Source organism: Solanum verrucosum, unplaced genomic scaffold (assembly GCF_900185275.1).
Source record: "Solanum verrucosum unplaced genomic scaffold, falcon-dt-bn FXZP01000198.1, whole genome shotgun sequence".
In the NCBI taxonomy this organism is placed as follows: Eukaryota; Viridiplantae; Streptophyta; class Magnoliopsida; order Solanales; family Solanaceae; genus Solanum; species Solanum verrucosum.
In genome coordinates, this window is record NW_026020173.1 from 1,453,138 (window position 1) to 1,480,471 (window position 27,334).

Genomic DNA, 27,334 nt, shown 5'->3' on the forward strand with positions numbered 1-27,334 from the left:
CATTTTTTCTATTATTAAAATTTTTAACATAAAATTTCCAATCTTTTAAAATTAAAAATAAATGTTAAAAAAAAATCGAGGCAATAATTATTTTAAAGAATTTACACACCAAGTTATAATTAATACTTATGAATCATCAATGCTAGTACAATACTTGTTGAATAAGGTGGACCCTAACATAGTACAACTTAGATGCTAATACAATGGTTGTTGAATAAAATGGGTCCCATAGTACAACTTAAATTACATTAAGAACAACTTGTTGGAGCTAGGTTAGTCCTTCACAACTCCCTCTTCTAAATAAGAGTAATAAAGTAATAAAATAAAATAATAAATATAACAAAACTTGCTAATGGTTGATGAGATCAGTTCGGGATTTGTCTTGTGCGATGGAAAGCATGGGTCCATTAGTGGAGAGAGTTCAAAGCAAGTCAAAGCAAGCGTTGCTACAGTGGGTGGACGGCGTAAGAGAAGCTTGCTGTCTCCATCGTGTGATCATCTACTCTCTCAGGTTAGGATCCCTTTTCAATTGCTCAATCATATCTATTCATTGTTTTGATTATATGTATTCATTATTTGTAGGTCAAAACAGCTTGCCATCCGTACGGGTCAGTGTTTTTTGTTGAATGGATTCATCTTCTTAGGAAGGTTCTCTCTCGCTCTCTCTCTTTTGTATGTAGGATAATAATGTATTTTACTTTTGTTTTGGGTGGGGAGTCGGTTATTAATTGAATGCTAGGTTTCTAGTGGTCTATGAATAAGTAAGGAAGACCTAGGAAGACTCTGATTCAGATCGACCAAAAAGTTTGGTGATATCTTCCCAACTATCTAGAACCTGCTGTAGTGGACTGTTTGCCCAAGGGGTATCAAGCGACACCCTTTGCTGGAATGTCAAATTTTGGTTTAATATATATATATATATATATACACACACACACACACACACACAAGTATTGACATCTCTCAACATAAGTTGAAGATTTAGTCTAGTGGTTAAGGCGTTAAAATTCTTTGAGTGGCGTGTTCAAGCCTTGCTAGCCTCATAATTATATTTGTTACTATAACCATTGACACCCTTTAATGAAAATCCTGGCTTCGCCATTGACTGTGAGGTACCCAATGGAATCCTCCCGACACCATTATTATTGAAAAACCAAAAGATGGGTTTCCTGATAATAATTATACAATGATTTTATGCAAGTTTCTAAAGAGCTTCACTATTGACTATACATTAAAAGTATCACGCATGTCCATATGCGAGTTTTAGTAAATTATATTAGAAGTAGTCTGCTACCAGGGTTTATATTATAATGAAGTTGATTTCGATTGATACACTCTATTTGAATAGCCGGCTCAATCTAATTTGCTGATTGACTGAAGTATGATGCTCACAAACATGCTAATGATAAAAAAGGTTTTCCTCTTAGAAAAGTCGTGTGCTTGCAATGTACAAATGTAAGGGGAGAAATCAAAAGGTCTTGATGATTCTATGTGGTGACAAAACTATATATTAGGTTTAGAATGCACTTATGTCACCTAGAAATTCAAAAATATTATAAACATTGCATAACGACAGGTAAACTGTTTCTCAAGTACTTAGTGGTTTAGTGGAATTATCTTTGTGAATCATAATTTTGTCATATGGAAGGAAGTTGGGTTGCAAAGAAGGGATCTGTAAATGTAAGGGTCCTTAATGATAGTAATAAGTGCAGAGTTATCAAATTAATCATGCATAAATTGAAGGCGGATATCTGGTGTTTTCAACAGGCATAGGTGGAAAGAATCGACAGAAACAATAATAGAAAATATATGGGGGAATAAATGGGCTGATTGAGTTTGTGTAGTAAAGGTTACATTCTAGTATTATAGGAAAAAGTTCATGGAAAGGCGTTGACTATCAGTATGCCGCCTATTCTATTTGATGTGTATTGTACTGGAAGGCTTTATGGAGAACATTTTTCACAGGTGTTTATGGTCCACATAACAATAGGCGAAGGACTTATGGATTTTAAATTACCAGCGGTGATATGGGATATCCCATGGGTAATAGGTGGAGATTTTAGTGTAACAAGGTTTGGAGGTGAAAGGAAAAATTGCAGTGGTAGGTCACGGGTAATGTTGATGTTCTCTAATCTAATACAAGACATCCTTGGTAGACCCCCCATTGTAAGGGGCAAGATACATGTGGTCAAGGGGCGAGCACAGTGACCAAGCCTCTCGAATTGACAGATTTCTCACATCAGGGGAATGGAGTGAAGCCTTCAGAAGAATAAAGCTAACCACCCTGCCTTAAGTTTTATCAGATCACTGGCCCATCTTGCTGAATGTGAATTGGGAGACACCCACATCATATTTCAAACTTAAAAATATGTGGTTACAAGTAGATGGTTTTATTGATAAAAGTAGAATACTAGAGTTATAATGTAAATGGCAGTCTTGACTATATTTTAGTGCAGAAGCTTTAAAAAGGGATATCAATGCCTGGGCAATAAGGAGATATTTGGTAGAATTGAAAAAAAGAAAGGATTATGAACCTGTTTGGATAGACTTATTTTAGGTGCTTTTAAGCCAAAATAGCTTTTAAGCAGTTTTTAGTGTTTGAATAAACTAAAAAAAGTGCTTATAAGCACTTGTTGTTAAGCCAAAATAACAAAAAATGAGTCCGTTTGGATTGACTTTAAAAAAGTAGCTTTTAAGTCAAAAATAAAAAAGTCAAAACTTAAATGACTTTTAAGTCAAAAAATAAAAAGTAGGGGGAGACCTACTTTTGGTTTTTAACTTATTTTAAGTCATTTTAAACTTATTTCAAGTTATTTTTAACATTGCCAAACACTTCCTAACTTATTTTAAGTCATTTTTTGACTTATTTTAAGTTATTTTTATGTTTGCCAAACACTTTCAGTAGTCAAAAACCGACTTAAAAGTAGGTTTGATAAACTTTTAAGCCAATCCAAACACCCAGCCAATTCTAACTTATGACTTTTGGCTTATAAGTCAATCCGAACAGGCTCTGTGTTTGGTGCTTTTCTGGAACTGTTAAAATGGCTTCAATATTACCCTTGTGCCAAAAGATTAATAGTATATCTTGCATCTCCCAAAAATAAATAAATAATAATTTTGGGGACCTTTGCTGTAATTGACAGTAGTGCTGAAAATAGCCCACTAACACAACAGGAGAAACATGAGAAAATCACACTTTCCTTTGGACTTCAAGAATTAGGCAAAGAAGAAGAAACTCATGGAGACAAAAGTTTACATGCCTTTGGTTGAAAGAAGGGGACAAGGTCATGAAGTTCTTTCAGAGAGTGGCTGACGCACACAAAAGAAACAACCACATCAACAAATTATTGGTGAGAGTGGAAATTATTGAAGGCGAGGACAACATAGAAAATGCAATTCGTACCTTCTACCGGCTGCTATACACAAAAAGTGAACTGTGGAGACCAACTGCCAAGCTGGACGGGAGGAACTTAGTTACTTGATATCACCGAAGAGGAAAAGGATCTGTTGGAGACACCATTTGAAGGTGATCAGTGACAATTCCGGTGCTCCAGCCAGAGCCTCCTGCCCTAACAACTTACAATGTCATTTTTCTAGAAATCATGGTATGTAATAAAAATAGACATCCCGAGAGCCCTAGAACACTTCCATCAACTGCTTCTTACAGTGTTGATGCCAAAGAAGGAAGGACAAGTGAATTAAAAGATTCAGGCCTATAAGTCTAACTGGAAGTGTGTATAAAATCTTAATCAAGGTACTTGCCGAAAGGATGAAGACAGCAATAAATAAACTGACTTCCTGTTACCAAAGTGCCTGCGTACATGGATTGGATTGGATCTGTTATCTGGTATTTGAAATGATATATGGCCATCTTAGCTGGTCAGTTCTATTACTGGTGCTACAAAAACAAACTTTGGTAACAGATGGTTGAAATGGGTAAGATTTTGCATATCAATAGTTAGTACTCAATCCTTATTAACAGTATATAATATATTAGACAAGGAGACCCTTTATTCCCCTTCCTGCTAATACTAGATATGGGAAGGACCAAATAATCTACCAGAAATGGCAGTACAATGGCAATGGATCAAGGGGTTTAGCATTGGCTACAGGAATGATGGTTTAATCAATGTTACTCACTTAATTTATGCATATGACATTTCTACTTTTTGCAAGGAAAAACATTGTCAAGTCCTACACCCAAGAGTGATCCTTCACATCTTTAAAGCTCTATCAGGACTGCATAATATACGGGGGACATAATATATCCTGTGAATGAAATACTACCTGGAGCTTGCTGAAATTTACAGTTGCAGCAGGTAGAGTTCCTACCACTTATATTGGCCTACCACCAGGTGCTAAATTCAAGTCTATACAGATATGGCAGGGAATAGTGGAGAGATTCGAGCATATATTGGTCACCTGGCAAAGGCAGTATTTGTCCATGGGGTGGTTGTCTTCAATAAGTAGTGTGATAAATGGCATACCAACATAGTACATGCCCCTGTTCTCCATCCCAATCAAGGTTTTAAGTTGATGGGCAGATTAAAGAGGAATTTTCTCTAGAAATAGCTCTCACCACAAATTTCACTTGGTTAAACGAGACAAAGTTGTGCTTCTATAACATTGTGGAGGTCTCGGACTAAGCCAATAAGGAATCTTACCTTGCATAACTAGAGTTTACTTATGAAGTGGCTATAGATATATTCTAATGAGGATAATGCATAATGGAGGCAGATCATAAGGGCTAAACATGGTGAAGATAACTACTGGCATACTAAATTAACTCAATCCCATATGAGATGGCCCATGGAAGTTCATAAGTAAGCTATTGGATGAAATCAGCTGCAATATTCACTGTAAAGTGGGTAATGGTGCATATGTCAGGTTCTGAAGAACAAATTGCTCGGTAATATCACCTTACAAGAGCAGCACTCAAGGGTGTGGCTGAGTGGTCAATGAAGTGGGCTGAGTGCCATGAGGTCTCAAGTTCAATTCCTAGCGGAGACAAAAAAAACACTAGATGATTTCTTCCTATCTGTTCAAGTCTTGGTGGATAGAGTAACCCGCTACCAGTGCTGGTGGAATGTCGCAAGTACCCCATGAAATTAATTGAGGTGTGCATAAGCTAGACCGGACACCATGCTTATAAAAAAAAATCACCTTACAAGTGCAATTCCAGAAGCTCTATCAGCTGTCTTTGCTTCACATGCCACAGTTAACTAATATAGCAGAGATGACCACTGGATTTTATTTCTTAGAAGAAAGTAGAAACATACAAGATGGAACTGAGGAGGAGGTTACGAATCTTTTGGCAAAACTGGATGGAATTGTAATTAACCCTCTAATGAAAGACACATTGGTATGGAATCATAGCAAAGTTGGTACGTTTACCGTGAATCATGTTACTTAAATATGTCCACCAGCAGCAACATCATCAAAAAATGGCCATGGAAAACTAGTGAGGAAAGTCAAGATTCCTACCAAGATTGCATGCTTTAGCTGGACAGCCCTCTCTGGTGGGTGTTTAACACATGAAAACTTGATAAAAAGGGATGTCTCAATCAGCGGCAGGTGTTATATGTGCTTCTGACGGTCTGAAGATACATGTCACCTCCTACTCCACTGTCATCTACCTAGAGAAATTTGGTCCATGTTCTACTGCCTTTTTGGGGTATAGTAGGTAATGCCCTACAGAATCAAGGAAGCCTCAAGAGTTGGGATCAATGGGATGTCAGGAAACCTATCTAGAAGTTATGGCAGATGGTGACAGCTTGCATATTTTGGTGTTATGGACAGAAAGGAACCACAGATGCTTTGATGGATTGTTAACTCCATTAGACATACTTAAAACGAGATACCTCACTTGCCCTTTTTGTTGGAGTAGGCATCATACTATAGACAGTTCCAACCAATTTATTGACTTTGTCATCTCCTTAGAACACATATAGGAATCCTTCTACTGGAGCTTTTCTTTTTTTCTTTTTTTTTGTTATGTGTGTAATTCGTGCATCTATTTGATGCTTTTCAATGAAAAATATAACTACATTACTTGATCCCAAAAAAAAAGCAGGGAAATTTGATATACAAAATGTTGTTTATTAGATCTTCAACTAAATTACTAAATGAGCCTTGAAATGATGTTTTTATACTCAATTGTTAAAAGAGAAAAAGAAGCACTGAGGAAATTCACATAGGAGGTTCGAACCTGTCTCCTCTCTTAAGTAACAAAACAGCTTCACCACTGGACATGGGAGTATACACTTGTCAAGTGGTATCATTCAATATTATATATTTTTCCCTCACAAATTGTGTACATAGGTACATTAAATGAATTTTTTCAACAAAGTGGTGTCGGATGGCACCACTTAGCTCAATGTGCATCCACCCCTGAAATTTTGAGTATGCTCTGATATGAGAATGACTGAACATCGTTTTCTTACATCATCTTATAGTTCTTATGCTGGCTTATAAAACTCAATTTAAGAGGCACAATATAGTGTTAGCCTTGTGATATATGATTTATTTTTCATTTGCAGTATCCTTGTTCTGAAATCAGTTATCATCCCTTCATTGGAATGGATATTACCTGGTCATTGCCGACTAATCAATTCACAACAGCCATGTTCATTTAGCAATATTTTGGAGTTCTATCGATTCCTACGTGTTGGACTCGTACAACTGTTTTATGTGAGTATACCCTTCTCAATGTGAGGCTAGCAGTGACCTCTTCATTAATCACGTGATCAACATGGATTCTTTTTCTTTTTTTAGATCATTTTTTCTGTGAAGATGTAGTAGCCTACTTTTGTAGACATGCTAATTTAATTTAACAGAAGCTTAACAAAACCCAAATCTGTGCTTAGAGGAATGACAAACATTTGTTTCCTCGTCTTTACTGATATCTGATTCTGTGCTACACAAGTGAGGACTGGATTAGATCAAATTGGCTTCCTTTACGTACTAAATTTCACTACAGAATTTAGATGCATGCAGTTTGAGTTCAAGAAAGGAACTTCCGGTGTATTTTCTTTGGGAAATCTAACATTTTAATAGCAGTATATTGTGGAGCTCCACTTCAGTGAAGCAAGACTGCATCCGGAGATAAGTGATAATCAGTCCTTGAAAGGCTTAAAGCAGCTGCGGAGGTGTAAATAGTTTTTGTTATATTAAAAACATGAACTCTCTACTTGAAAGTTAAATTACCTAAATATCCTTATAAATAATTAAATACCTTAATCAAAATAACATATACTACAATAAAAGTATTAGCTTGCAAAAAATGCTCTCAGGCACAGTTCCCAAAAACTCTCTCTCTCCTACTTCCTAGGAGAGAGAGAAACTCTCTTTCCGGTGGGTCACCTGAGAACCACCAACTTTCTTCCCCTTTCTCCAGCTATCTCCTGATACAATAGTTTTTCTCTCCATCCTTAGCATTCAATCAAGAGGAGTAAACACAGGATCTAGAAAGTTTATTTTCAACCGATATGGATAATTTCATTTATTTTGCAGTTGGTTTCAAATCGTTCGATGTAGAAAGGATATCAGGGACCTCTGGTATATGGTTTGAATGGACAGAGAGAAGCAGAAAAGCAGTCACGAGGACAACTTTCAACAAAGGATCCATGGAATGGATAGTAAGGGTTCTCAAGGAGGCTTCCCAAACTAAAGGGAACTCAGTTTGTAGGTGGAGAAAAACAAATGATATAGCTGAGATCTTTGGTGCTCGTAACTATAATAAGTATGGGAGGTACATCAGTTTGATAAGTGTAAGGGGTAGAAGAAGATCAGTTCTCATCATCCCAGAACTGACCTGCAATTCAGGGTGGGCAGACATTGCAGAGAAGGTGGCAAGGTTTATAAGTGCTCACAAGACCACAAACAACCTGGAGGCATACAGAACTGTTGATGAAAACATTCCCTACGCCGAGATGGTCAGAAGTTCTAAATGGGAAAACAGAGAAGGGAGCGGAGTAAATGCAAATGCAGAGGTGACAATGCAAAAATGGGTCATTAGCATTAAAGAACCTATATGCAATCATAGTGAAGCGCTCAAGAGGAGTTTGGTGGGGAAATTTAATGCAGATGCCACACTGACAGAAGTCCGGAAATGGTCCTACAATACCTGGAAACAAGCATATGGTTTGAATGTATATGAAATGGGCAACAATTTTTTTCTCTTTGAATTCAAGTCCATACAACTAGCACAACAAGTCATGGAAGGGATCTGGGAATGGAAAAAAACCCCAGTTAAGCTAATCTGGTGGAATCCTTTAGTTGCCACTGTAGAAGAGAGGAGTACAGGCAAATCGACTTGGGTGAAGATTCCCACTCCATCTCTGGTCGCAAAATTTTTTCAAAGCCATTGGAAATCTTTGTGGTGGCTGGCTCGAAACAGAGGAGGAGACCACACTGAGGAACCACCTCAAATGGGCGAGAATTAGAGTATGCAGCGATGGAAATAATATTCCGAGGGAGGTCAAAGTCGAGAATGGTGGAGTGATCTTCGAGATGCAGATTTGGGCTGAACCTCTAGCGAGAGCCTACGTCGGAGATAGGGGAGCTTCTAACCTCTTTACCCAGAAGGTTGTTGACCAAGATCCATTGGATAAAGGGATGTGGACTGACATGGATCAGTTGAAAGGGACTAGACCACTGTCACATGCACTCCCATGTGATTCTGCAGAGTCTAGTGGAGTGAGAAATAGGGCTAATGTTGATGGGCTTAGTATGCTGGACCCTAAAGTTATATTGGGCCTCACCCCAAAAGTGACAGAAGCTTCTAAGGCCCCTTTCATTAAAGATGCACATGCCCAGCACATGACCTCTTTAAAGGGGCTTGAAGATATTAAGGTTTTGGCTGAGAATTTCATCTTAGCAATGAAGAACTGGGAAGTTTCCTCCAAGGCGACACACGAAAGAAGAGAAGAAGGCCCAAGTGTAGAGGAAACCTCACACACGCACGCACAGTTGAAGAATAACGACTCACATAGACAGACACAAGGGGAATCCACGAATACAGCTGCCAACCAAGCTGAGTCGAGAGAAGCAGAGCTACAAATTCAACAGATACACCAACCAGAACCAGTTGACATGCTGAATCCAATAGAGCCCGAGGTGATTGAGACAGAGGCATCTAATTGGGTGAATTCTCATATACTGGAGTTGAGTAATACATATGGGGTAGCTTTTGAGGGTTTTGAAAGTGAAACTCTGGAGCTCCTCATGAGAATTGATGAAAGGAAGATGGAAATTGACAAAACTAAACAGCCGAAGGAAACCACAACTCCAAAAAGTAGAGGTAGAGGGAAAAATGAATTAAAAAACCTTCAGTCTAGTCTCAATAAGGAAGTGGAAGGGGTAAGGAACAGGGGGAGGAATCTATGCTTAACTTTTAAATGAAGGTCAAGATCTTAACATGGAATGTTAGGGGTCTTAACAATGAGGCATCAAAAAACTTAGTTAAGACCTGCCTACAGAAGTGGAAGGCTGACGTGATATGTTTACAGGAGACTAAGGTAAACAAGGGAGTAGAAAGAGTGGCATTCCAATTATGGCCAAGTAGATGGATGAGGTGTGGTTTTATGGTAGCAGATGGTAGCAAAGGGGGTATCCTCTTAATGTGGGACAATAGGGTGTGGAAGGGTTCAAAAGTAGAGGAAGGTAACTTCTCAATCACATATAAATTTGAAGCGCTGCAAGATTCTTTTTGTTGGACCTTTACTGGTGTCTATGCTCCTCATACCAGGAAGGAAAAGCTCGAATGTTGGGAGGAAATGGCTGCAATGAAGGGACCGTCCGAAGGGCCATGGGTAACAGGGGGAGATTTTAATACAGTCAGACATATGTTGGAAAGAAGGGGATGCTCTAGAATAACTAACATTATGGCTGATTTCTCCAAATGGATTGAAGATCTTGAATTACATGACCCTATTCTAATTGGAGGTAAATACACTTGGGTTAGGGGACTAAACCATCAAAGTAATACAAGGCTAGACAGATTCTTATACTCAACGGAATGGGAGGAAAGCTTCAAGAATATCAGACAAAGAATCATGCCCAGAGTAACCTCAGACCACAACCCTATCCTTTTGGAGTGCGGAGACTGGGAAAAAAGGAATTCTTATTTTAAATTTGAAAATTGGTGGCTTAAGGTCGAGGGTTTTAATGAACTGGTCCAGGAATGGTGGAATGGCTTCACAGTTGTAGGGTGCCCTGATTATAAATTATGTACTAAACTGAAATTGCTGAAACAGAAACTGAAAGATTGGAGTAGGAACACATTTTCTGAAATGACTAACAGGAAAAACAACCTACTTGAAGAACTGGTAGTTCTTGACAGAGCACAAGAAGACAGAGAATTATCCGAAGAAGAGTTGATGGTTAGGGCAACAATACTGGTCGAACTTGAAGTACTGGCCAATCATGATGAAGAGAGATGAAGACAAAAATCTAGAGCACTTTGGCTAAAAGTAGAGCACTTTGGCTAAAAGAAGGGGATAAGAACACCAGGTTCTTTCAGAGATTAGCAACAGTACACAGAAGGTACAACACAATTGATAGGCTGGTTGTAAGGGGGGAAGAGATGCAAGAACCTGATGAAATCAAAAGTGCTATGATAGAGTTCTATTCCAATCTTTACACTGAGAATGAGCCATGGAGACCTACTTTTGATTTGACAGGCTGTCCTATAGTCACCAATGAGGAGAATGAATGGCTTCAGAGACCATTTACAGAAACAGAAGTGTTGCAAACTATCCAACAGTGTGATGGAGACAAAGCCCTTGGTCCTGATGGTTACACCTTGAAATTTTTCAAGGCATGCTGGGAGATCTTGAAGGACCTGATGCAGACTATTCATAATTTCCACCAGAGGGGAGTCTTTGAAAAATCTTTCAATGCCACCCTTGTAGCATTGATCCCAAAGAAGCCTGGAGCTGTTGAGCTTAAGGATTTCAGACCTATTAGCCTAATCGGGGGGGGGGGGGTTTACAAAATCATCTCTAAACTCATAACTGAAAGGCTTAAAACAGTTATTGGGAAGCTAGTAGATGAACACCAAATGGCATTCTTGAAACGGAGACAAATACTTGATGCATCCTTGTTGGCTAATGAACTAGTTGATTCAAGGGTTAAACAGAAGCAACCTGGAATCCTATGTAAATTGGATATTGAAAAGGCTTATGACCATGTCAATTGGAATTTCCTTCTCAAAATTCTGAAAGACATGGGTTTTGGTAGTAGGTGGATTAAATGGATCAGTTTCTGTATTTCCAGTGTGAAGTTCTCCCTCATAGTAAATGGCAACACAAAAGGCTTCTTTCAATCCCACAGGGGTCTTAGGCAAGGGGATCTCATGTCACCTTTTTTGTTCGTATTAGCTATGGAAGGGTTAAATCATATGCTCAGAACAGCAAATGCTAATAGATGGGTGAAAGGTTTCAGTGCTTAGACAGGTAGAGGTGAAGATCTTGAAGTGTCTCATTTGTTTTATGCAGATGATGCCTTAATTTTTTGTGAAGCAGAGACAAGTCAGATCAGGCATTTGAGAGCCATCCTAACAATTTTTGAAGGTATCTCAGGTCTCCATGTAAATTGGCTGAAAAGTCACATTTCTCCTATCAACCAGGTTTGGAATTTGCAAGATCTGGCTGTTATTCTGGGCTGCCAAGTGGAATCTTTACTAACTAAATATTTGGGACTGCCACTAGGTGCTAAAAACAAAGAATTAGAGGTGTGGAGTGGGGTGTTGGAAAGGTGCGAGAATAAACTATCTAGGTGGAAAAGTCAATATCTCTCTTTAGGGGGCAGATTGACTCTCACCAAGTCAGTTCTTGATGGCATGCCTACATACATGATGAGCCTTTTCTCATACCAAAGAGCATTGAAAAAAAACTCAATAGAGTTAGGAGAGCCTTTCTATGGCAAGGAAACAAGGAGAAGAGAGGTTATAACCTTGTGAAATGGGATGAACTGACTCTCAACACTCAACAAGGGGGGCTCAACCTGAAGAACCTCAGCAAACAAAACACCTCTCTCTTGCAGAAATGGCTTTGGAGGTTCTCCTCAGAAGAGAGGGCCATTTGGAGAAGATTCATAGCCGGAAAGTATGGTTTACTCAATCACTGGACAACTGAGGAGGTTGCGGGAACCTTTGGATGTAGTGTCTGGAAAACCATAAGAAGATTATGGCCTCATTTCAACAACATGTCAATCACTGTTGGAAATGGTTTGAAAACTGATTTCTGGAATGAGGTGTGGATTGGAGAAGACAGTCTTAGAAACTCCTTTTCACATCTTTACACTTTGAGTATGCAAAGGAATGTCTTTGTATCCCAAGCTTGGAGTCAGCAAGGATGGGACCTTGTTTTTAGAAGAGCACTAAATGACTGGGAAATTGGGGAAGTTGCTAACCTATTGGGAGTACTAAACTCACACCCTGCTTTATCTATGAGGCCTGAGAAACCTAGATGGAAATTACATAACAAGGGTGTGTTCACAGTGAAATCATGTTACTGGAATCTTAACACAAGGCAGTCAATGGTAGACATTTGGCCTTGGAAGTTAATCTGGAAGACCAAATGCCCCCCAAAGGTAGCTTACTTTTGTTGGTTGGTTTGTAGAAAGGCTTGTCTAACACATGAAGCTTTACAGAAAAGGGGATGGCAATTTTGTTCAAGATGTGTCATGTGTGAACAAGAAACAGAAGTCAATGACCATTTGTTCCTTCATTGTAAGGCAGCGGTGAGCCTATGGAACATGTTTTTGGCTCTGTTAGGAGTTAAATGGGTGATGCCTAGCACAACAAAGGAATTACTAAATAGCTGGAAAGGTATTGGGAACAGAGGAAGTAATGAACACTGGTGGAGAACTATCCCTGCTTGCATATGGTGGACCCTCTGGAAAGAAAGAAATTTAAGAAGTTTTGAGGGACAAAAGACTAACTTACAGAAGATTAGAATGAATTGTATAAGCCTTTTGTTTTTTTGGTGTAAACAGAATCTTGTAGGGGATATAGTAGATTTAGTTGATTTTAAAGGAAACTTGTAAAGTAGACCCATGGGTGGGATGTAAGTTTCCAATTCATCATTTTTTGGGATGATGAATTTTTTGGTGTGAATACAAAGTTACCCTTGTCTCAAAAAATAATTAAATACCTTAATCATCCCAAATAGCCTAATTAAAAGCCCCAAGAAAATTACCATCACAAGTCACAACTCTTCATGCTTAACCATACCTGTCAGGCTCTCCAAAGGTTTGGAACATTTCCTCACAACCACACCATACGGATAATTCAAGGACATGAAAAAGTGCCCTTTCTTGGCAAAAAGAATACAAAGACAAATAGGACTCAAATTTCTTCCAGAATAGAGGATCTATTTAGTATAATTAATTTAAACCCTCTAGATATCAATATGATGAAAGCAACGGGATTTACAAAGCAAATTATATTAAATCCACGACCCGTGCAAACAAAAGAAGAAAATGAAGAGGCACGAACTCTTCAATTCATTAACCATCACATTCATGTTAAAAATAAGAATTTTTAAGTTCTCTTGGTGATCTTGCTTGATACTGGTGGACGATCATTTATCATGATAATAATATTGACTGCGGGTCGGCAGAAGACAATACCAAAGCCATATCAATGAGAAAGTGACAATTAATTGGAGTTTACTTTTTCTACTCATTCTTTAATTTTTCTGCCCTATGTGATTTTTTTTTTGAAATTGGCAACTTTAGAGCCCTATGTGATTTATAAAATGAGAAAACTACATTTATTATGGTATATACTTATTATTTGATGATCTCATACTGTATATATTAAATTATATCCATGATTAGGATTAACATATGCTTGAATATATTTTTTTTATTCGTTTGACCAAATAAAAACGTTTAGTTGATATACAATTTGGTGGTAGCATGCCGGATGTAAATTATTTTCAAGGTTATAAAAACATGAAATAGACTTACATTAATACTTGCCAATTATCTTGAGATCACGAAAATGATATATACGTGTACTTTTCTTGAATGGAAAAATTGATTAAAAAGTAGTTTTGGTAATTTGATATACATGAAAATACTTCTTATTATTAGTATATTACATAGAATTTTATTAAAGGTTGATAAACCATTGATAGATCTTTTATATGTACTTGATGTTCTTTAATGAGAAGAATAACATGCTATTATTATCAACATTATACTTAGCAACGATAAAATAAACAGTTACCCATGTACATATATGGCACTTGAATATTTTAAAATATGGGGTGTTTGACTTATGATTAATTAAGGGTGTGTTCGGTATGATGGAATATATATATATGTTTTGTCATGAAAAGTGTATTCTTGTAAAATATTTTTTGTGTTTGGTAAGTAAATGGGAGGTAGGGGTGAAGATGAGGTGTGTTTGAGGGTGGGGACGACATAATCAATGTGAAATGCCACTTGTGAAACTTATTTGTTTGTTCTTTATTTGGGTTTAGGTATAAATTATTTGAACAAAAATTATCCATATTTGAAATTCACTATGCTTTGAGAAATTGACATATGTCGAGTTAGAACAGAAAAAGGGATTCTCTTTTCTCTTAAAAAGATAAGTAATTAGGGTGAGTCGTGTTATTCTATTTTTTTTTCTTTACTAATTTGATAGAAATTTAATTTTTGCAGTTTTCTGACATGGGGTTGAGTTCCCATATCTTCCTTATTTGCACACTTTTTGTAGTCATTCATTAAATATTTTACGCTTCAGGTTCGATCTATGGGCAATAGTACATACGTGTGTGCCCGAATAGCCTAAATATCTTAAATTATAATGATTATAAATAGATTGAAAAAATAAATTAATATGATAGTGGGGAATAAAGGTGTAAATTAGAAGTCAATATCCATGAGTTAACTCTGGTGTATTACTTTTCCATTTTCAAGTGTTCATCTTTACATGCTAAGGGTGGGGTGGGGGTGTAAAATAAAAATTAATGCTAATAATCATGACAATTTGGCAATAAATCATCTCTTTTTACACTGTAAGGAGACAGTGAAACTTTGGCAAATTTTCATCAATAAAAGGGGCATCAGTTGGTCTATGCCAGGAAACATAAAGGAGGCTTTGGCATGTTGGAATCGGGATGGAAATTAGTCGGGGCACAGGGAGAGATGGAAGATTGTCCCAGCCTGCATTTGGTGGACTATTTGGCTGGAAAGGAATCAAAGATGTTTTGAGAACAAGAGCTGCTCTATGGAGAAGATGAAGCTGAAATGTTTAGCTCTTTTCTATTTTTGGTGTAAACATGAATATCCTCATGAAGATGAGGATATCACTAGTATGTTAGAATCCTTAAGGAGTTCATAGGAAAATAGCAACACTTTTGTATTTCTGATTGTAAGTATTACTGGAATACATCCTGAGTATTCCTGTGTTTATAATACAAGTTACCTTTTCAAAATAAAATAAAAAATAATCATGACAATTTGATGAAGAAGACGAAGGACTCATTACTCGCTGGTGTTTGCCTAATATGGCTAGCTAATTTATAAAAAAAAGTGTTCAGTGTTTCATCTGTATTATTTGCTGATGTTTGCGTAATATCTCTGTTTCATTGTTCCTTGCAGGTTTTCTGGTTTTACCCATTGTACATATTCAGCCTTATTCTCAGCAATATCTGGTAATAGCTTCCTTTACCTTTTCATATATATATATATATATATAGCCTTCTCATTTTGGTTCAATACTAACATAATATGTATAGAACTTATATTACATTGAGATTTATCTTAGGCGTAGTTAGCCTTCAATAGAGGCAGAGCCAGGATATTAAGTTTATGGGTTCTTGATTCCAGAAAAGAAGGTTCACTAGGTTCTTGATAAATTATTCATATATAGTAAGTGATTTTTAATACAAATACATGGTAAAGCTATAGACGCCCCTGCACGTCAAGGTTTCTAAAGTTGCACTTAAGATTGTCTTGGTGTCTTGGAGGGGTTATAGTAGTGTCAATCAATCAATCTATCCTCAATTCAATAGTGGGGTTAGATATATGAATCCTCTGTGTCCATCACATTCTATTTAAATCCAATTTATTTCAATAGTAAATAATTTGTGTTGGGACACAAATAGGATTTCTGTAAATCTCGCCGTTGATAGCTACATGAAAATACAAGTATCTAACCCAAAATAAAAGGACTCTTGAAGGGTAAGACATCAATATGTAGAATATCCTTTTGTTAGCAAAAAACGCACAAACCAAGATTCATGATTGAACATGTATATGTATAAATATGCGATCATGACCATGGTAAGCATACATCAACATCCATGTTTACAATGCATACATACTCACTTAGGACACTGTCTAGATCTTCTATGTTTGAAACGATTTATTTCTCCGGCGTTTTAACTCAGGTACATTGATATTGCTAAATATGGGTTTTTTGCTTTGGAGAATTATGGGGATCGTGATACAAAGTTATCTGATCAAAAGGAGCCCCAAACTTCGCAAAACACAGTTCATAGGGAAAAACCAACTGATCTCGAAGGGTATTGTTCTCTTTTTCTCTGGTTAATGTTGTACACTGAAGCAATATTTTCTTACTTAAAACAATATGTTCTATGCAGAGCTATGTGCCTTCATTCACCAGTTGTGAGAGTTCTATTTTGCTTTTTATTTTATGCAGGGTTATGATCAGTATAGCGGAGCAGCTTTATTCGGTCCTCTTGCTGACTTTCTTCTTCATGGAGGTGATCTTTTTATTTTCTTTTCCAAGGAGGTGAACTACTTCTTTATATGTCCTTGCTTATCCGTTTCCTCAAATTCTGTCTTCAAATGCCATTGGTTCTCAATACTGTGCAGGTTTATGTTACTGGATTTATCCCCTACATAGGGAAAGCTCTAAATTTTATGCTTCTGTCATGGTTGTATGCATACTATTGTTTTGAGTAAGTGCTTCTTTTTAGCTCGATATTGCTAGTAAGTATTGATATGGATGTTCATTAAAAAGGGCATAACTTTCCAGGTATAAGTGGAATCTGTCTGGACTAAGCTTAGACAAGAGGCTGGACTTCTTTGAATCAAACTGGGCATTTTTTGCTGGTTTTGGTACTATATTCCTTCATATCGATTTCCATTCTTTGCGTATGGTTTGCTTTATCAGTTTGTGTTCAAAGATATGATGTAGTTGTCTTAGAAACCTCATGAGCGCTCTTTCTTATTTCCTAATTTTGACATTATTTTCCTTAGATTGATATCTGAGATTAAATTGCTTGTAAACTCATTAATACAAAATTGACCCATTGGTGTCCTTGAATAACATTCTGGTAATTGTCAGCTTCTGTTTATATCATTAGTAAACATTTCAAAACAGAAGTTCTCCTGAGTCAAATCGACAATTTGAATGGTCCTGCTGTCACATTGTCGTTTAGAGTTTTTCTATTGTATTTTTTAGATCTTCCGAGGCATTTTTCCGTTTCAACACCAAGTAGTGTTGAACATTTTCAGAATTTTCTTTTAAGTTACATGGATCATCTTTCTTGCAAAAGTTAATATGTCTTTTAATTATCCAGGAAATCCATGTGTCCTGGCAATATTTCTTTTCTCTCCACTAGTGAGCTGTGGGGTTATGGCTATGTTGTTTCCACTGGTAAATACAAGTTCCAATTTCTGTGATTTCTTGTCTAGTTCTTTTGCTTATAACAAGGTTAGCATGGTGATGATTAAAATTGTAAGCTGTTATTTTTACTGTTTCTGTGTCTGCTCACAACTTTATACTTTTTTGCATGAATCTTATTGCATCATGTCGTCATCATAGGAGGTGATGAGCGCAAAATCCTTGTGTGCTTTACCTTTGACTGGGAAAGGAATTAGAAATGGAAATTTTGAAGAACTGCTAGAAAACTACCAACACAGGAAAAAAGTGCATCCAAAATTGCTTCTTATAGTACTTGTTGAGGGGCCATAGCTTTTGGTTAGCTGTCTTGAGATAGTTTCAATTGCGAAACATGCAGAAAAATGGATCATATAACAAGTCTTAGTTTTGGAATAATTTCTTAAAAGGGAAAATCACTTGCGTGTACACTTTTTAAAAAATAATTACGACATATGTCAACATTGTTCTTTTAACCATATATAATAATTTGGCTGAATGACAGTATTGCTAAAAGTTGCGAATGACAGCACTTTTTGCTAAGTTTAAAGGAACAAAATTGTTTTAAATCAGTATTGCTAAAAGTTGACAAAAATGGTAATAAATTAAAAAGTATACTTAAAAGTGGTAATTATTAAATAAAAGACCTTCACTTGTGTAATTTTTCCTTTAGGTTTTGGACTCTACAATTTCTTAAATGGAGAAGGGTGGAGGGGCAGGTCCATTAACCATCGGGTTTCAAACTGTGCACCACTGCTCTTTGATGATTTCTCAGTTACCCAAAAGAATTCTTATTATGTGATCGAATGACGACTGTTATAGATTTCTAGAATCACTTCAAATAGTGTCTGCATTGGCAGGAGATTAATGATCTATTATCAAGACTTCTAAAATACTTAGATATCCATGTTTTTTCAAGCCATGCAAACATAAAGGGTAATTGAATTTGGATTTTGTGAGAAATATAGGAGAAAAATACTATTAAATTGTGTATCTACTCTATTATACTGAGACCCTATTTATAGATACTACATTAGACTCCTTTTCCAACTAGGATACTACATTACAATCCCTTTCCAAGTAGGATTTTATATACTATTCTTGTTACTACTCCTATTCCAACACTCCCTCTCAAGCTGCTGCTGTGTTGCATACATGTCATATGTATCAAGCTTGTTATAGATATGATTAATATGAGGACCAGTGAAAGATTTTTTTTGAAACTGGTAACTTTTTGTATATTGATACGAACAGATCAGTACATGAGCTGTACTAGGGCCATATTTACAAGTAATTCCAGAACCTATGATCCTGTGTCTATAATGAATCTAACACATCAATAATAGATATAGGATCATTAGACCAGATCTGATTTCACCAAAACATAGAATCAAGATACAATTCAATTTGATCTGCTCTATACTATTCTCTATGCTCTCAAAACACCTAGCATTTCTCTCCTTCCAAATTGTCCACCATATGCTGGCTGGTATAATTCTCCACCTACTTCTGCTTCTTGCTTGAACCTCAGCTTCTTCCCAGCTTTGCAGGGCCTCTATAACCTTTCCTGGCATAAACCAAGAGAAACCTTTAAGGTTTAAGAATAGCCTCCAAAGCTGGTCTGTGAATTTGCAGTGAAGGAACAAATGTCAAACAGTCTCTGCTCGTTCTCCACAAAAAACACATCTGGGGTATGAAGTTATCCCCTTTTTCATCAGATTATCTTGTGTAAGGACAGCTTCCTTAGATAGAAGCCAAATGAAACATGCTACCTTGTAAGTTATTTGAAAGAGAGCTGGTAAGGGCTTCTTTGGACATGTGGGAAACCTCAGTTGAAACATAACAAACTGAAAAATTGTCGGAAATTGGTATAAAATCAGATATGAGAAAGTAGTCAGTGGAAAGATGCATGGTGCTACACAAATTAGATATGAGAAAGTAGTCACCGGAAAGATGCGCGGTGCTATGCAAATCGGATATGAGAAAGTAGTCACCAGAGATATGCACGGTGCTGCACAAATCAGATCTAAGAAGTCACCGGAAAGAAGCACGGTGACTACTTTCTTTGTCCCGGATGCTTCTCTAATCAATCTTTCTAAACATGATTTTTTTTCATGCATATTGTATTGCTCCAACTTTTGCTAACATAATCATTGGCAAGACGAGCAGCTATAGGAGTTATAACCTCCCATCGGCTGTGGAAACTTATTTTTTCTAAAAAAAAATTCTCATAGAGTCTCTGTTACCATGTGAGAATTAGAAGAGAAAAATATTATTGAATTTTATATCTACTATTACATTGAGACTATTTATAGACTCCTTTTCCAACTAGGACACTACATTACATTCCCTTTACAAGTAGGATTTTATATATTATTCTTGTCACTATTCCTATTCTAACAGATTTCTCAAATAGGTTGAAGAGGTAGCTCATTTACAAGGTTGCACTTCATGAACTTTGATGTGACAGATCATTTGTGAGCTTGAGGCTTTTGAGCTGGATGTGATGTACTGCATAGGAAGAAGGGAACTTACGAGTCACCCAATAAATTTTGCTTAGGAACATACCTTTTCAATTTCTTAAAAGCATTTCTCAACGTGAAGTTGATGTAAATATTTGCTTCTAGTATTTTTCTCATCTCATAGTGCATTAAATTCATGCTCATTATTTAGACTGTTGTATCCCAACAAGCAAGATTTAGATAAATGGTTGAAGCTTTGTTGCATCCCCTTTCCTAAAATTCATTCTTCCTCTCTCTTTCCAATTGTGATACAGGAGAGACTTGCTCCAAAATACGTCTGAACACTTGGGAGGGGGGGCGGGGGGGAGGTATTCATGTTATGATTCTAACTGGCCACAAATTATCTTGTATATGTACATGCTTGAGAAAATTCTCTGCTCATGGTTTCATGTTTCTTTGACACATACAATTTAAGTTAGTATCAGCTATGATGGTTATGCTTGTCTCCTGGCTTTCAGTATGCTTGAATTCTCTTGCCGTCTGTATATGAAATAGCTAATAAAAGGATGTAATACTTCTGGGCAAATATGAATAGAATTCATGTTATGATTCTAACCCGCCACAAATTATCTTGCATATGTACATGCTTGAGAAAATTCTCTGCTCATGGTTTCATGTTTCTTTGATACATACAATTTAATTTAGTATCAGCTATGATGGAAATGTTTGTCCCCAGTAGGTTCTTATCTCAAGCTAATTGTTATCTCCCGTAGTTTGTTTTGACCGCAACAGGCTCGGAAGCTGACAAGATTGTTGCCTTACCTAGAAGAAAATGGAGAGGTGCTGAATTAGGAAGGGTACCAATATTTTTCGTTGCCGATTACATGTCGTAAGTTTTCTGGATTTTGCCTTTTGGATGTTTTGGATATGCTTGTTAGTATTTGGTGCTGTAACTTTTAAACTATAATATATGTCCATTGGGTGTCATTATTGAATTTCGGCAATCTTCTCATCATCATCTTTGTTGGAAGACATTCCATACCAATCTTTCTCAAATCACCAATAGCAATGCCAGAGCTCCATATAAATAAGCTCCTAAATCATTTATAGCATTATTGGTGTAGTCAAGATGGGTTTATAGTGGTTGAAGGCCAGTGGTCCTGAGGAGGAGGTAAAATGTTGTTTCGGAAAGTGGTAAAGTTAAAGGTGTGAGAGGGATCTCACCTGAATGGGGTGGTTTTAATGGAAAAAATTTCTCTGTTCTTTTTGTGAGTGTTGTGGGAGTGAGATGTGGTGGTGGAGTAATGGGGATCTTCAAGTGGTGTTTTTGAGAGTGGAGAGAAACAATTATTATGGTGATGATCCATTTAGAGAGATAAGGGATGGGAAAAATGGTGATCAAATCTGAAATTTCGCGTAGGTTAGGGGCCAATATGAACCATTTCGCATGGTTCAAACATAATTTTGTTCCTTTTCCCTTGCAAAAAAAGGTTGTGCTTATTGAAAAGCTTCTGCCCTTAGTTAATAAGAGCAAATCTAGCCTACTTTTGTAACGACAAGGATAGATTTGACCTAACTATTAGCGGAGGATTAATTTGAACCATTGTGCAAACTTCAAAGGCATATTAGGACTTATTCCTTTTGTTTTAATGCTCTAACTAGTGTTTTCTACCATTGTGACCCAAATATACATTTCACTTTCCACTTTACATTGAAATTATAGTGTGCTTCTCAACAGGGATACACCAAAGTACAAGTAACTATAGTGTTCTGTACCTAAACCTCGGATTACTTTCCCTACATTGTTGTAATTTTGGTTTTTTTTTAGTTTTCTACGATTTTAGTGTTTTTCCCATAACATTATTTTTATTTTTGAAAGCATTCAATTTATAATATTCTTGATGCTTCTGTTCAGTCCCCTGATTTGTAAAACACCTCATTCTACCCCGTTCCTTAAAACAATTCTTCTCAATATAAAAATCTCTCTAGATTAAATAACAGAGGAATACAATATTTTTTTTTTGAAATATGCGACAATAGATTCTGCGACTCAAGTCAAAAGATAGCTACCATGAAAGCGAATGCAAAATAGAAGTGTTAGAATACCAACTTCAAGTCATTGTATTAGAGATGAAAAATGCTCCCAGGCACTATTCCCAAGGTACAACACTAAAGGTCCCTCCAGGACCTTTGGAACCCTTACCCTGGTTGTATTCGATCACTGGAGCTCCTCTTTACTCTCTTTTTCTGCAGCCTTTTTTCATTGATGGAAATCAAATCTATTTCAGACTAGGGGTAAGTCCTATAGGCTATAGCTTTAAATCTTGGAGGGGTAGGGATATCTCTAACTGTTCTTTAAAGTTCCTACAAATATGGCAGATTCATTTCGGTTATTATGGTTAATAGCCAAACAAGAGCAGTCATCATCATGCCAGAAAACAAATTTAATGAAGGTTGGAGTGGTCGTGTTACTAGAATTGAGAACTTCATTAATAGATATGCAAGAGTACAAGGTGCAATACTACGAGAAATGCTTTATCTCATTACATTAATGGAGAGGAGGAGCTTCAAAGAAGCATTAAAAGCATATAACAACAGAATAAATGTAACAAAAAGAATCAAAAATAAATTGAAAAAAAAGAACTAACCTTAGAACAAGGACAACAACTCTTGAAACAAAGTGAAAGTGGAAAACTAGAATTATTAAAACTTTTTTTTTTCAAAAAAAAAAACTTAAGAGCATGTTGGCATTACTGCTAAAAATAGCTTATTTTTAGAAGCACTTTTTTTAAAATAGCTTTTTAGAAAAGTGCTTTTGAAAAAAAGCAATTTGTGTTTTACACTTTTACTAATTATTTGTTAAGTGCTTTTGCTCAGTAGATTGTGTTTGACTAATCATTTTTACAAAGTTCTTTTGAGAATCAAATTACAAAAAAGGACAAGTATCAATGCACTTTTAGTATTAAGATTATTTTATAGAGAGAATTATGTTAAATATTTATATTAAAATTTTAATTAATTTTTTATTTTTATTAAATTAATATGTACATATTCAAATTTTCATTCAATATTATACATAGATAAATAAAAATTAAATTAAATATTGATATAATATTAACATAATAATTTAAATATAATTAAAAATATCAAGCAAAATAAATTAAAAATCATTTCACAAATTAAATTATTACATACGAAATTCATCACAAAAATAAATAAATATAAGGGATATATTGGTAAAATGTATATATGACAAGGATAATTTGATCTTGAATTTTTTTTTTTCTACTTCTGTTTTTTTTAAGAAGCAGAAATTTTTAGCTTCTCCCCAATAGCAGAAAAATTGCTTTTACTTTCAATTAAAATCAGTTTTACTCATTATCCGAACACCTTAGTTTTCCCAAAAAAGTTTTTTTCCCCTCAAAATAAGTGCTTTTTGCCTCCCAATAGCAATGCCAAACATGCTTTTAGACATAAACAAATACATTCATCCTAAATTTAGCTATTTGTAATTAGTGAATGTGAATCACATGGCCAATCTATTTCAGTACACCAAGTAAGAATTCACTATTCAACAAAAAAAACAAGAGAGCATCTCAAGTCTCAACTTAAGTCATAACTCATAACTAACATAACAACAAGGTATTGTCAACTGTCAAGCTATTTAAGTTGGCCACTCTTCTGCATCTTCTTCAACTTCTTCCTTAAATACCACACCTTTCAATTGAGGTTCATCTATTGATAGCTCAGTTAAGCCATTAGTTGTCTCGTCAATATCAAACTGATTTTCACCTAAAACAAATTAAAAAGAATAGATATTAGAAGGTTTTTTTATAAAGAGAAAAGAATTATCATGCAAAATAAATAATTGAGGACAATAATAATAAAAAATGCTAACATACCTATGTCCCAATACTTGCTCGGCCCATATATATTTTTTTCTTTCTTATGACATAGCAACCGTAGATTATAAAGTACAAACTGAATTTTTGGCTCTTGAAGTTGCTAACCTATTTCTCTTGATGTTGTGAATCAAAGAATACGTACTCCAATTTCTTTCACAACAAGAGGAAGAAGTCGGTTGAATAAACAACTTGTCAGCTAATTGTTGCAAAAGTGGAGCCGAAACACCATGATTTACCCACCAAGAAAGAGGAGGATCTTCATACATCATAGCTTCAATCACATGAGGCTCACCAAAATATCCACTCCCGCTAGAAAATGATCCATACTCCAATGAAGCTTATTTCAATTCATTAGATTCTTTTAAGTACCTTTGAAAGCACTTGATTCTATTCGATGAAATTTCTCTAGCTTCATTAGGAGCTTGCCTCGAATCCCATTCTCTACTTGAAGCCATGATTCGTGATAGTATTTGGGAATCAAAGAATGCCATACAATGTAAAGGGGTATTGCTTTTGTTCCACCTAACCACAAGAATATCATATATAGTATAAAAAAAGTTTGATCGACCGGAAATGAGATTTTCCTCCTCGTGCTCAAAGATTACTTTCTTAACCTTCTCAATCATTGAGTCCCACATCTCATCAATGAGATGTAATTTCGAACCATCAATATCAACACTTCTAAGCATATCCACAATAGGTTTCGTAAATTTCAAAAAGTAGTCAATACTATTCCACTTCTCATCATTCATTATAAATGATTTTATTTCACGGGTCTTGGCTTCAATTCCCTTACCCCCTAATAATTCTTCCATTCATCATCCATGACCATCTTCTCTAAGAACGATTTCACTTTGTGAACACGATGGTCATAATAATATGCTAGGCAAATCTTGTTTCACCAATTTCCAATAAACATAAATCTAAATGTTTTTGAAAAAGTGCATGTGTCAAATCATGATTCACAGCAAAGTTGTTCAAATTACTCACTTCATTAAGCAACTCTAAAATCCATTTGCAATTAGTAAAGTGAGGAGATTTATCCGAAGGTTGGCACATAATTTTCAAAGACAAATTCAAACAATGAACAACACAAGGGGTCCAAAATATACAAGGAAATTTTTGTTCCACGATAGAACCGACAAGTTTCATATTACTTGTGTTATTCGTAATAACTTGAACAACATTATTTGGACCTATCTTTTCTATTGCTTCAATAATAAATAATTTAGCAATATATTCCACATCCTTAATGATCGCACTAGAATTGGTTGAATTTAAAAACATGGGACTCCCACTAGATGATGCCATTATATTGGTTAAAGGTTGTCTTTTAGTGTCGAGCCATCCATCCGAACAATCAACAACCCTTTTTTCCCATATACATCTTTAATTGGTTGCAGCTGAAATTTAACACGATTGCATAATGGTTTGTCATCAAAATCTACTCCAACACTTTTTTGGTGGTCTCATAAAACCCTTTCCCTTAAGACTACCGGATGCAAATGATGCCATTTTGTTGGGATAAAGGATGATAGAATTTTTTAGGTTAAGAAATTTTTTGGCTATGAAACAGATAAGTTGAATGGAAAAAGGATAGAGACAACGGACTCTGTTTCTCCATTGTTAAGACACATCTCAGCTTTGGACTCTGTTCCTCTGTTTAACAGATGCCAAATGGTCAATGCCAGAGCACACAACAGACTTATTAAGTTGTTGGATTAGGAGTGGGGGAAGTAAGACACAGAAGAAGTGAAGAATGATCCCACACTGTATAGACTATCTAGAGGGAGAGGAATGGTCTGATCCTCAGTTTAACAGATACCAAATAGTCAATGCCAGAGCACACAATAGACTTGTTAAGTTGTTGGATTAGGAGCGGGGGAAGCAAGACATAAAAGAAGTGGTGGAGAATAATCCCACACTGTATAGACTATCTGGAGGGAGAGGAATGGAAGAAGCTTTGAAGATAGATTCAACAACATTCAAAATATCAAAGGGAGTTGCATTGCAACTTTCTACTTTTGGTGTAACGAATATTGTATAGAAAATGCTGAACAGTCGGTAGATCTTTTATGATTACTGTAATTAATCTCTTGTTTTAGTTTGTTACCTTTTTGGAGGTCTCTAGCGTACCTTAATGCTGAGGAATACAACATTATCAGTTTTTTAAAAAAAAAGAGAATAGCAACTAGCAGGCTGAGACATGGTTACAATGTTCGACCAAAAATCCTGCAATCCACATTTCTGCCATTTTTTCTTCTTTAATAAGGGCAGAATGCTCCCTCTCTTCCATAATACTCAAAATAGTCAAATGGTTTTGCATCAGAATGTCCCCATGTTAAAGAATCTACGTAAACAACAATTAACTTGATCATTTTCCATCTCTGAAGAGTTGATCTGAAAGTGAATACTGGGACCTTCTTCCTTGTAGGATTTGAGAAACTACTGTACATACAAACAAGCATAGGAGACATTAGAGACATAGTTTTGATGACCTTTCTCATTGGATAATTTGATAACTTAGTTTGGGAGCTCTACTGGACCTGCCACGGTTGGAGAAACATAAGTCTGATAAAAATGACTTAGTGAAGGGCATTCTTGATTTGGGCTTTACCTTGAGAAATTTTCGCTTGCTTCTACCTATTCTCTAATTAAATTAAATTCAGAAAAGAAGTGAGAACAACCTATCATTTCTTTGCTAGTCTGAATTTCCTTTTCTTAATTTATTCTTGGCCTCCCATTGACGATAGTAGAAAAGCATGATTAATTTCTATGGAAAATCTTTCTATGTAGTTGAGTCGTTTATTTAATTACTCTTATAGCGTTACCTAATCTTGGTGGGATTCTCTGCGGATTTTCTTCTTGCCCCATTTGCTGCTGTACTCTTGAATAGCTTCTCTTCTAGCTTTCCAATTACTTGCTTGAAGTGCATAAACCCTGATCCCTTGTACTGCTAAAATTATCACAGCACACTGAGTAAACCTTTGTTACTATGATATCTCTGAAATTCCTCTCCTAAATTGATTCCCCCCTTTTATCAAATCTACTTCCCCCTCAAAAGTATAATAGTATATACTCTCATACAGTCCTAAACTTATGATTCAACATATATTGAATAATTTTCTCATGCCAACTTTTCTAGCTATTCTGCTTTCAGCCTTAGTCATACTGGTTGCCTCTTTATGCGTTAATACTAATTTTTTTGCTGTCTTCTTTTGCAGGATGCGAGTCTTAAAATTATTTTCTTTGAAATCGCACCATCAAATTAAAGAGAACAAGGCACTCTGAAATAGAACAAACATGTCTGATCTACT

General features: G+C 36.0%; 1 protein-coding gene across 2 annotated transcripts; it reads left to right on the forward strand.

Annotated features, from left to right (window-relative positions):
* Positions 1 to 367: 367 nt before the first annotated feature.
* Positions 368 to 27,334, forward strand: LOC125828811 (protein EI24 homolog). 2 transcript variants are annotated; one of them, XM_049508137.1, is made up of 11 exons: positions 368 to 511; positions 583 to 648; positions 6,540 to 6,690; positions 15,622 to 15,674; positions 16,413 to 16,547; positions 16,685 to 16,748; positions 16,861 to 16,946; positions 17,024 to 17,106; positions 17,571 to 17,647; positions 20,886 to 21,001; positions 27,242 to 27,334. In XM_049508137.1, the coding sequence occupies exons 1-11, from the start codon at positions 390 to 392 to the stop codon at positions 27,306 to 27,308; spliced, it is 1,020 nt and encodes a 339-aa protein (XP_049364094.1). In that variant the 5' UTR covers positions 368 to 389; the 3' UTR covers positions 27,309 to 27,334. The 2 variants fall into 2 exon arrangements, with proteins under 2 accessions (XP_049364094.1, XP_049364095.1); XM_049508138.1 differs by lacking the exon at positions 27,242 to 27,334 and having other exon boundaries at positions 384 to 511; positions 20,886 to 21,005.